General features: G+C 46.5%; 1 protein-coding gene and 1 long non-coding RNA gene across 2 annotated transcripts in view; one reads left to right on the plus strand and one right to left on the minus strand.

Moving 5' to 3' along the window:
* PDZRN3 (PDZ domain containing ring finger 3) overlaps positions 1-9,127 on the minus strand; it is a 241,397-nt gene extending 232,270 nt beyond the window's left edge. Inside the window, exon 1 of the mRNA XM_030920047.1 lies at positions 8,233-9,127. Within this exon, the coding sequence (XP_030775907.1) occupies positions 8,233-8,955 (723 nt within the window). The 5' untranslated portion in view covers positions 8,956-9,127. The remainder of the gene's footprint in view (positions 1-8,232) is intronic.
* LOC104680143 lies at positions 7,704-12,067 on the plus strand. The gene is made up of 2 exons (XR_750408.2): positions 7,704-8,095; positions 9,540-12,067. It is a non-coding gene; the product is annotated as an uncharacterized LOC104680143 (long non-coding RNA).
* Positions 12,068-12,356: the final 289 nt, after the last annotated feature.

Consider the following 12,356-nt stretch of genomic DNA (forward strand, 5'->3'; position numbering starts at 1 on the left):
AAATCCTCATCCCCAAAGTGATGGTATTAGCAGGTGGGGCCTTTGGGATGTGATTAGGGGTAAGTGCCCTTATAAAGGAGAGATCCCTCACCCTTTCTATGTGAGCACAACAGCAGAAAGACAGCCATCTATGAACCAGAAAGTGAGTCCTCACCAGACTGAATCTGCAGCAGCTTGATCTAGGGGTTCCTAGCCTCCAAAATTATTTTTGTTTATAAGCTATCCAATTTCTGGTATATTTGTTAGAGCAGCCTAAATAGACTAGGTCAGAGTGGTTTTCAAATGTACACATCCAATTACCAACCAGAAGCATTTTCTTCCCTAAATTAAAAAAAAAAAAAAGTGCTATAGTTTGGATAATTGTTCCCCCAAATATCATGTTGATATCTAATTCCAACACTGGAGGTGGGGTCTAATGGGAGGTGTTTGGGTTATGGGGGTGGACACCTCATGAAGAGATTAATGCTGTCCCAGGGTGGTGGTGGGCAGTGAGTGAGCTCTGCTCTATTAGTTCTTGCAAGAGGTCATTGTTAAAAGAGCTCTCTCTTTTAAGAGAGAGCTCTCTCCCCTCTCTCTCCATTGCCTCTTCTCTCTCCATGTAATCTCTGCAAATGCAGGCTACCCTTGGCCTTCTGCCATGACAGGAAGCAGCCTGAGGCCTTCACCAGAAGCTGAGCAGAGGCTGGTGCCATGTTTCTTGTGCAACCTGCAGGACCATGAGCCAAATAAACCTCTCTCTTCACAAATTACCCAGCCTCAGGTATTTCTTCATAGCAACACAAATATATTAAGACAGAAAGCAGAGGCTCCTCATCTATAAAACCATAAGTGCACTTGCTTACATGAAGGTAAGACGTTTGTCTGGCCAGTCTCTCCTTAGCTTTGTTAATTTGGGTGGGAAAAACATAAACAACCCTGTAACCCTCATGTTATTCATGAGCTTTAGCCCTCCCGCTTTACATCTTAGCCCAAATGAACTTGAATATCCCTCTTTCACACATTTCCACTATTGCAAAACAGATGGAGGATAGAAATCCAGAGAATTGGTCACTCAGGGGCAGCAGGAGGCTTATAATGAAACCGAATCTTTGAGTAACAATCTCTTTTCTTCTAGGTAACAACCACTTCAAATTCCTACACTTTCTTCAGTGATTTATTTGAAAAAATGTTAAAATCCTACAATTAATGTCCAGCAATTAATAGACAGTCAAGAAATGCTTGATAAGACTTACTGTGCCCTTACGTACATCACCTCATTTTATCTTAATAACAACCCTAAGAACAGGCATATTATGATCCCATTTTAGAGGTGAGGCAATTAAGGCTTAGAGGTTAGAAGAGCCTCCCAGGGGCCCTCAACAACACAGCAAAGGGAACACATGAACCCCCAATATCGCTGATCCCAGGATATGGATACTAACCACACACAATACACTAGCTCTATTCAGGGTATCCTGGAGTCAGCCTGTGTACCCAAGGCCTGCACCAACCTTGACCCACAGTCTGATGGGACTTCATCCCTCACCTATCCAAACACAGCAAAGACACGGGGCACCTAAAAACAGCTTTTAGCAGAATACTCAGGGTGCTCTCCTGCCCAGGAATCATCTCTGCACACACACTGCTGATGCCAGGGAAAACGTTCATCATCGCCCTTCCTGGGGATGGGGTGGCTGCAAGGCCTGCAACATACAAAGACTATGAGATGCCTCTGCTCTTTAAGTTCCCTGTAAATATATGGATGGAATGAGTGAGAAAGGTGGCCGCTCAGGTCCATCTGGTAGTTATTTTCTTTATAAGAGTAATCATTATGTTATACCACTTCCCTTTCTTATTGGAATAGGCTTATTAGGACACTATTAGTCAAGGGGAGACAGAGGCTAACCCATGGCATGAAAGCTTGGGTGAGCAAAGAATAGTAAGACTTGTGTTTTCAAAGGCATACGTGGGTGTCTGATTGATCCCCTGGGTTAAAGCTGCTCAATTTTACCTTTCTATCAAATGGTGCCAACCACAGGGCCTGGCACTAGGGGTATGAGAATGTAAGGAGCTAAACTGCAGAATCCATTTGGAAGAACTTCACTTCATTCCTACTGTTAACCACTCTTAAAGTTACCAGGATAAAAATTAAAGAGACGTGCTCATATTCCATCCAGGACATCATCTCTTTTTTGTCTAAATCTATTTTTTTCTTTTACAGGGTCTCGCTCTGTTGCCCAGGCTGAAGTGCATTGGCACGACCCGATCTTGACTCACAGCAACCTCCGTCTCCAGAGTTTAAGCAATTCTCCTGCCTCAGCCTCCCCAGTAGCTGGGACTACACATGCGCACCACCAAATCTGGCTAATTTTTGTATTTTTAGCAGAGACAGGGTTTCACCATGTTGTCTAGACTGATCTCAAACTCCTGACCTCAAGTGATCTTCCCGGCTAGGCCTCCCAAAGTGCTGAGATTACAGGCGTGAGCCACCGCGCCCGGCCTAAATCTCTTTCACAGCCAGGATCTGTTTTGTTTTGTACTCTTATGTGCTCTACACTGGACCTATGTAAATGGGAACATGGTACGGGATGAAAACATTTCATGGACCAGAAGCCAACAGGCAAACTAACATGAGCCAGTGGAGGACACTTGGCAAGTTATTTAACTTTCTGAGCTTCTGTTTTTTCATCCGTAAAATGAAAGGAAAGAGTCATAGGTAAGAGCACCTACCCTGCAGGGTCTGAGGATGAAATAAAATAATGCATGTACACCTCCAATCCACACAGTACTTGGCATATATAATAATGGTGCTTTGAAAGCCTGTGTGAGACTTCAGAAAAGGACACTGCCCCAGGAAAAAATGTCTTATTTTGGTAACAATGTGAGCTCAGAGATAGGCAACACTGGGTTCAAATCCCAGCTCTCCACTTAGAATCTAACTTCTAGCCTTAATCTTTCATAATCTGCCACTCCCATTAAAAAAAAAAAAAAAAAAAAAGAGGTCTATCTAATGAAGAACATGGAGAAGATAACATATGCACATACAGACATCACCTTAAGTGTACGGCACCCGGTGGAACTCAATGAATATTATTTCTTTTCCTTTTAAGCTCCTTGGTCTACAGTCCAATGCATAATTGCCTTATAAATAGATTCTTACTCATCAAATATTTTTATAGCGAGGCAAGCACCATTTCTGAACACAGAAAGAGCCACTTACAGATAAATCTCAACAGAATTGCCAATTCAAATTGTCTGGTTATGCTCATTTAATCCAGTGTAGCTGGGTAACATATTTGTAAACCAAATCCTAATTTTCCTTATGAATCACAGAAATGAAATTGAAGTGACAATCTATAATCTTTTTAGCAGAAGTGGGCTGTTTTGTTAGATACACTCTGGAATAGCTCTATGCAGGAGCTTTTCAGAAACAAAATATACTTCATAGTGAATACTCTAAATAGATACATTTCAAAGTGTTTGGACATCTGGAACACCTTTTGATACAATTGTCTATCAGATTTACTTATTTCTAGTTCTGAAAAAGACAAAATAGTTTCTGGGATTTGGGACTTTATAAAACTTGATCTGGATGGATCTAGTGGAACAAAAATAATGCCTCCTCTAAACCTGGAAACAATTTTGTTAACTGGGGCATCACGGAGAAACTCATTCTTTTTAAACACGAGCCCACTTTTGGTTAGCAATCTGAAAAGTTTTGATGACTGCCAAGACAGGCCTTTCAATCTTGAACTCATCACCAAATGAATACATACCAAGAGCTTACAGTGCACATGGCAATGAATTAGTGCCATAGACATGGCCCTGGACAAGTCAGACTCTTCCACTTATTTAGTTATGGCTACAATAAATGCCATGCAGGAGGGTTACCAAAGTTAAGAGTCTCAGGGCACCAGATGTAATCTGTGAGGTCGAGAGGCCTGGCTTCCTAGAGGTAGTGATACTTGAGCTGAGATGAGAATACAAAAAACGATTGTCTAGTGATATGCAAATCCTAAGTGCAGACAGAAAGGCTGTGGGCAGGAGGGGAGAGGTGGAAATTTTGCAGTTACTTAGTGCAGAGTACTTGGTAAGATTGTTACAGGTAGACAGATGAGCAAGTGCAAAGGCCCAGTGGCAGAAAGGAGCTCAGGGGCACATGCGTGGACTATCAAAAAGACATGAGAAGCTGGAAGAAGAGGATGAAGGGGAGAAGAATACAGACAGGTGGAGGCCAGTAGGATCCAGAGTATGTTGGACCTTATAGCCACCCAAGAGAAATGGGATGGCACAGGAAGCTTGAGGGACAGTGATAAAAGATTTACATTTCTAAGAGATTAATTCCTGATGCTAGGTAAAGAAGGAATTGAAGAGGAGCAAGAAGATCTGTTGAGGAAAGAGTTACGGTCCAGGCAAGAGAGAATGTTTGAGACAAAGGCCAATTTTGCCCCCCAAGGGACATCTGGCAACATCCAGAAATATTGTTGATACCACTTAGAAAGTGCTACTACCCTCTAGTAGGTAGGTAGGTAGATGACAGGGATGTCGCTAAACATCCTACAATGCACAGTTCAGCCTCCCACCCCCATCACCACTACCACCAACACACCCACACCCAAGAATTATCCATTCCAAAATGTTGGGAGTGCTGATTCGGAAACTCTGATTTGGACCAAGGTGGTCATTAGAGTGAGCTGGAGAGCTGTGAATAGATTCAAAATGTATTTAGGAGGTAAAATCCGCAGGATTCAAAGACAGACTGGATGGGAGCTTAAAGAACAAAAGGTACCGAGGATGTATCTCAAGTTTTTCAATCAATCCAAGGAAAGTTATGTTCAGAATTTTTCCTTTCCCAGAAAGAAAAGCAAAAAAGATGTTTGCTCTGGAGTGCTTCTACTCTAAGAATCAGAGGGTTAAGTCAGGGTGGGAAACTGAGGCTGGGAGCAGAACTCTTTAACTTACTCAAGTGTAGCAATCCCAAGTCTGCTGCAGCTCAGACGTGGCCTCAGTGAGATCAGAGATGCCTGTCTAGGCTACGATTATTTGTCATTTAACTGGTAGGCAGTCTGGGTTTTAAAATTTTATCCTGGTCTTAAGAAATTTAGGAAGGTGTTCAGACAATGGTCAGTAAAACCATAACTGTGTGAAGACCAGTACATGTTTGGTCTCTATCTACTTGAGCGTAAGCTCCTCCTTTAGCTTAGCAGCTACTTAAAGGACAAGCATCACGTGGCAGCTCATTGGAAATGCAGAATATCAGGCCCCTGGCCAGCCCTAATGGATCAGAATCTCTAGGGGTGAGACTCAGGAATCTGTTAAGCTCTGCAGTGACTCCAATCATGCTAAGGCTTGAGAATCCTTAATATAGATCACATGGTAGAATAGAAGAAATAACGTCTATGCTGGTACAGCACTAACCCTAACTGCTCAGCAGGCGTCAAAAAAACCTGAAACCTAAGATAATTTAAAGAATGCCACATTATTTATGCAAGTTCTAGCTGCTGAAGAGCTGGTACTGAAAATCTGAGGGTTTCCAATCTTCTTCAGCTTATAACAGAGATGCAAACATTAGGGCTTATTTTTTTTAAAAAAATAAAAATGTTGCACATGAGAGTTTCCAGGACATATAAATCCTTCTGCCTTTTAGAAGAGAATAAACAGTACTCTGGTAGGAGCAGAGAGCCGGCCCAATGAAATAAACAAGTTCTTAAACAGCTTCCAGTGGGAGGAGTTTTATGGTTGACGCAGGAACAGCAAAAGCGTTCAGCAAGGGCCACTGAGGGTTAATTTCGGGGCAAGGAGAGACAGCAAGCTTCCCTAAGGTCTCAGCTGAGGCCACCCTGGGTCTGAGGCCAGGGAAACCATCTAGGGCAGCTTCTGGGCCAGACCATCCTTTGCTGTTCTCAAGGCTGGCACTGAGGTTCGTCAAAGTTCCAAGCAGGGCTCCAACTCCAGAACAAATCTTTCTCCGTAAGTTCAAAATCAACATCCTGTCCCTAAGCTTAACATCCTTCTTTATGCTACCCACTAACCCAACAGAGCCTCAAAAACATCCACAGTTTTGATTCAAGTATCATATTTTTGACTCTAAGAGAGATTTTACCCAAACACTCCAGAAAGAAAACAAAGTTAAGAAGAAATAATAACCTAGCTCAACAATAAATGATGCATAAACTCTGGGGCAGTGAATGGCTTATTTATAAATAAGTGTCACTTAAAACGACAAAGGAAGTCCAGATGACAGCATAAACAGCAGAAACTTGGGAACTTCTTCACCCTAAATCTGGCGCCTGATTGAAGACCAAGCTTTGCCCTCTGTTTTGGTGATTCGAAGGCTCACACCAGTCTTTTGTGTGCCTGTGAGGTCCTGGGTGAGCTGTGGAGCTGTAAATATTTGCCCTTCGCCCAGAGCTGGCCAGCTGCTGAGACTGCAGCTGACAGACAGGCCAGGGGCCAGGAAGGGGGGCCAGGTCGAAAACTTGCAGGCCTGGTGTGCACGTATGGAAGGGGGGCTGGGAGAGGACAGGGGGAGGCAAAGCAGACACAGGCCCCTGGGGGAGCCTCGGGCAAATATTTTCCCCTTTCTGCCACGCCATCTGGAGCAGGCAACCAGAGCGGTGGCAGCAGGCCCAGGCCCCTCCCCAGGAAGGCAGAAGCACCCAGCTGTTGAAAATGTGGCTTTTGCAATCAGGGAAACCAGTGGTTCTCAACCAGGGCGACTTTGCCCCTCCAAAGGACACTTGACAATATTTGGATTGTCACGACTTGGGAGGGAGGCCAAGAATGCTGCTAAACATCCTACAACGTACAGCACAGTACCCCGCACCCCCGACTAAGAGTTATGGAGCCCAAAATGCCAATATGCCCCAAAACTGAGGACTCTGAGGTAGAATCCGAGTCCAGCTCTGCTCCCTCAGTCACTATTTAATTTTGGACAGGTTCTATAACTTCTCTGAGTCTGTTCCCTCATCTCAAAGGACAACATAGGTAATGCATGTAAAGTGCTTCCTATTGTTGATGGCACTTAATAAACACTCAATAAATGGTACTTGTGGTTGCATTGAGGGGCAACATGATAGTGGTTAAGAACGTGGGCTGGAAAGATAGGCACACAAAGGTTCAACACGCAGCTTTGCACCCAAAAGCTGTGGCCCAGGCATGAAATTGCCCCTTAATGAGCCTCAGTTTTTTTCATCTACTAAATGGGAAGGCTCACACCTACCTCACTTGATTAAAAAGGAAATGACTGGGAAGAATGCAGCACCCAGCCTGGAGCAAAGTAAACCCTCGCGCAAGGGGACCACTCAGGTGGAGATGTTAAAATTAATTGTAGGCAACACTTGTTGAGCATTTATTTACTCTCTGCCAGGCACAGTACCAGGCCCTTCCACTAAAATCTCTCCCTGAAGCCTGACAAAAACCTTTCACACTGAGGGAAACTGAGGGACCTGGGAATGAAGTCCGTTCACCCAGCTGGTCAGCAAAAAGCCCCAGATTTGAAAACAGTTTTAACTCCAGATAACTTACACTTAATTTTACTTTATACTTGTTGGGGGCAGGATGGTCCTTTAATTCTTTCTGAAGTCCCTGCCTGGCTGTGTTTTTACTCTGTATACCACGTCTCTAGGGACCACAGTTTCCAACTTTAGAGAGGTTAAGCAGCTTGCTCAAGGTCAGCCAGCTAGCTGGCTGCAAAGCCCACGCTTGCATCCAGCTTTTACCCCAGAGGCCTCTCTTCTGGTATCCTTCTTAACTTACTCTACATTGGCTGTGGGTTCCCTTTTTTTTCTGGAATCCTAGAGGATGCACGGATACAATTCACGCAGTGTGTCCATCTTTCCTCTCCTGAGTGTCAGTCTATAGGTTTCTGACCTCGAGAGGGTAAGCAACTTGCCCGAGATCCCCCAGCTGGTCTGAGCAGCAAAGCCTTTCAATGCAGTTTTGACTCTGGAGCTGTATTCTTCATTCTTATCCTACACTTGCTTGTGGATTCTTTTTCGTCCTTCCAGAACCCCTGGAGCTGTACAGCTATACTTTACCGGTTACGTCTAGACTATAGGGGCCACAGTGTTCCACCTCGGGCAGGTTCAGCGACCTGCACGTAGTGACACAGCTGGTAAGCAGTGGAAGAAGAGGGAGGAAGCAGGGATGTTCCGGGGAAGCTCAGGGCATCCCTGTACCCAAAGGGATGGGGCGGGGCCCGGGGTCCCCGGGGAGCCTGGCTGGAGGTCAGGGCGGGTAGCAGGCGCCTACCTTGCCACCGGGCGGCGCGGCTACGCAGCGGCTGAGCGAGTCGAGGCGCGCGCTGTATTCGGTGAATTTCTTCTGGTAGCGCAGCGCGGTCATCTGCAGCTCTAACTGCGCCGCGGCCAGCTGGGCCACCAGCGACTTCTCGCGCTTCCCAGCCCGCAGCGCCTCCTTCTTGAGCGCCTTGTGCAGAGCGCCCAAGCGGGCCTGCAGCGCGCCGTTGTGCGCCCGCAGCGCTCGCGCGCAGCAGTGGCCGCCCGCGCGCTGCTCGCCGTGCGTCAAGGGCAGCCCGCAGCCCTCCTGGCAGCGGCCCACGGGCCGCGCGTCGCACGCGTCGCGCATGTGCGCCTCCACGTCGCGCCGCAGCAGCACTTGGCCGCAGCCCGCGTGGCGACAGCGCGCGGGCGCGAAGTCGCAGCGCTCGAGGTGCTCCGGCAGCTGCTGCAGCTTGACCACCCGGCCGCAGCCGCGCGCCGCGTAGGCGCACTTGATGTCCAGCTTGAGGATAAGGCGCTTGAGCGGTAGGACGTGGTTGAGCTCTTTGGCCGACAGGCGACCGCGGCAGCGCGCCGGGCAGCTGCCCTCCTGCACCACCCAGGGCAGCACGCAGCCGGCGCAGAAGACGTGGCCGCACGGCGTGGTCAGCGGGTCCTCCAGGACCTTGTGGCACAGCGCGCACTTCAAGTCCGGGTCCACGTCGCCGTCGAAGCGGTCCAGCTCGAAGCCCATGGTGGCGGCCAGACCCCGGGGTCGCCGCCGGGCGGCCGGGCGCCCCCTCCCTCCCCACGAGGCGGCCCAGACAGGCCGGCTGCGCCGCCCGCCCGCTCGCTTGCTCTCCCCGGACTGAGCCTAATTGATCCAGACTTCCTCGGAAAATGCCCCAGGAACAGGACTCCTCCGGCCGTATTTGCGCGAGCGCGAGCGCACAAACATCTTGCCTCGGAGGCCTCCTGCCAGCCCCCTGAAAAAGGGAGGAGGCTGGAAGGCAGAAGCGCGTGGGTGGACACTGAGGCTCGCCAAACGGGACGGGCCAGCCCAGGACGCCAGCCTGAATCCTTTCAGGCAACTCCTTTCTGTTCTCTTACAGTCTACGCTATAGGAGGCAAAACGCCAGCCGAAAAAAGCTCGCTGAGTTTGGAGCTGAGGCTAGTGCTTTCTCCCAGACGAGTTCTCTTGGAGCCCCTTCTCGAACGGATCAAAACTTTTTTACTCCCTTCTCCCTCCCCCTTCCTCTAGTGGCTGATTGCAGAGGACTAAAAATATCTTGGGGCCTGCTATCTCAGCACTTACGGTCTTTATTTATTTCATTCCAGGGAAAGTTACAGAGCCTGCGGGACGCTCCGGCTGCAACTTCAGTTCCGAGATCAGAGGTTCTGCGAACCTCCAGGATTTAGCAGGTTTCCAGGACCGCTGGGTGAATCTACCCGGGGAAATTTTGGTGGATAAGAGCTGCTCGCCAGCTGTCGGAGTGGGAGAGGCTAGCGTGCTGGCTCCATCCACTTCACCTAACACCTCTGAAGTGTCTGCCCTGCAGTGTGGCAAGCCTGGTGCTGAGCGCTTCTAAATCCGTCGCTTTAAAGATCATTAGTACAATGTTGTGAGAGGGTTAGCTCCATTTAAAAATTATTTTCCCGTGATTACAAAAGAAGCGATGCTGACTGCAGAAGTTAGAACTGGGAGAAGACTCCATCACCGCCATGATCATGTCAACAATTGCCCTCCTTCAGTTTTGACTTTGTGTGTACACTTTGTCATTTTCCGTGTCATTTCCTGAGTCTCCAACTCAGGCTGGAAGAAGGAAAAAAAAAAAAAAAAAAAAAACAAAAACAAAAACCAAACTTGACCCCTGTAGGGTCCTGTAGATCAGTGTTTCTAACATTTTAATGTGGTTGCGGTTCTGATACAGGGGGTGTGGGGCGGGGTCTGAGAATCTCCGTACTGAAAGCACTTCCAAGTGATGCCAATACTGCTAGTCCCTGCTGGTCCTTGGATTCCCACTTGATTGGAAAACCCTGGCGATCTATAGATCTGGACGTTTATTCCCTGCTTTGGTGTAGCTTTTCAAGCAGTACAGCAAACCTTGCTGGGTAGCATTCAGCAACACTCCTGAGCATTGGAGGAACATTTTTGGAATTCCAAATGGGTGGAAAGTTCATAGCATCATCCATGGATTTTATTTTTTTGCCTCTCAAGGCTATAGACATTCCTAAGAAACACGCAGTCAGCATTGGTGAGAGTGGAATCAAGCTATGGAATTCTCATTTGGAATCTGCTGCCAGTTTCTGAACAGTGAAGGGGGAGAGTTCTGAAGAGTGAAGCGGGAGCTCTGTATTCAGCGAGACTCTGGGGCCTGGAAAGTGGGATTACAACATCCATTTTGTCTAATTGCTTTCCTTCTTTCTTTTATGTGGCTGCTAAAGCCCCATGACCTTCACTATTTAACTGCTTCATCAGAGTGAAAGAATTGCCTTGATGTTCATAAGGATTACTTGTTTCGAACTGACCTTTAAAAAGTTGTCACTCACTAGATTTTTCAGTGCATGGTTGAGGTCACTGGACAGTGTTCTTTAATCAGTGTTGGTGGCATTTGTTGCCTATTTGTGGTGGAGACTTTTAATTGCTTTAATCAATTAATGCATTACTTTGATAGGATTCTGCATGGGGTGGAATATTATTGGCCTTTGTTCAGATAAGCTTGTGCCAGGGAATCCTCCATCAGTATATTCATTAAGCTACTCATGGGCTCTCAGATAGTGGGTAGGAAACAAATTCTTTCACCAAAGGTGTGTGGGCTTGTCAGTTTCACAGGATGAGCTAGTGTCAACAGGGTGATAATCTTCAAACCAAACTGGTTTTGAGAAACAGGGAAGTTCTGTCCTACACCATAAATGTAAAATAGTGCTTACTTGGGGTGTACACTTCTTTTTGGAGATGTTCTACCACCCCTCGGGTGGTCTTCCAGATGGCAGATTGAGAGGTTGTTGCTGAAATGCTACAGCTGAGGCCGCGTAGAAGCCATAGCCTACTGTGGATTGGCCTCTTTAGGCAAAAGGAAAGTCTATGCCACTCCTCATTGGTTAATTTTAGTATCAAAATTCTCGGAGGTTAGAAAAAAAAATTCTACAATGTCAGATCTGGCAAGACCATACATATGATTTCAGTCACCAAACTTCACAGGAGAAATGAGAGCCAAAAATATTAGGAAAAAGGAGTTCAGGGCAGAGTTTCTAAACCTTGGTACTACTGATATTTTCATTCAAATAATTATGTGTTGTGGTGAGGGGTTGGGGGGTGGTTATCATCTGCATTGCAGGATATTTAGGAGCATCTCTGGCCACTATCCACTAGACATAGTAACAACCCCTTGTTGTGACAACCAGACATGGTCAGTGCCAGATTGAGAACCACAGTTTTAAGAAAGCATTATGCTCATTACTGAAGTCAGGCAATGCTGTCAGCCCACATTTTCTGCTGGCTGTGGAACCACCTGGTGAATGCAGCACAGTGAGAGAGGGATGTTATTATAAATTGGAAACTCAAGGCACCATACCAATAAACATGAGTGAAAACTGTAGGAAGATGAATGTTCGGTGTGGCAGGCCTCCTGAGAAAAGTAGCTGATTTTTCTGACATGGATTAGATACTTACTCAACCGTCCCAGAAGCATCTGAGTGTTTATATATGGATGAATTCCTTGTGGACAGCTGGGTTGGTCACTTTGCAAATGATTTTTGGGGCTTCCACTACTTTTTGCTCTTACCCCTTCCTTTTATCGTCTGATTCTGCACTTACTAACCAAAATGTGGCCCCAAGCCTAATAAAAATACTATTTCTATATTCACCACTATCCCATTCTGATTTTAAACTGTTTTTAGTGTTCTTTCCATCAGCATGTTTAATCAGAAGATGATAATAATATCTACCACTTTTTTGGAACTCTTACTAGGTATCAAGCACTGTGCTCAGAACTTGACCTTCGTTGTCTCATTATTCCTCACAGCACATAGAGAGGTAGATATGTTATCCACCCTGTTTTACAGATGGAGAAACTGAGGTTTATAGGGGTTACATAAGATATCTAAGTAGGTATAGGTACCTTATAAGGTTACATAAGATATCCCTTCAGTCAG

The sequence above is a fragment of the Rhinopithecus roxellana genome, chromosome 1 (assembly GCF_007565055.1).
Source record: "Rhinopithecus roxellana isolate Shanxi Qingling chromosome 1, ASM756505v1, whole genome shotgun sequence".
In the NCBI taxonomy this organism is placed as follows: Eukaryota; Metazoa; Chordata; class Mammalia; order Primates; family Cercopithecidae; genus Rhinopithecus; species Rhinopithecus roxellana.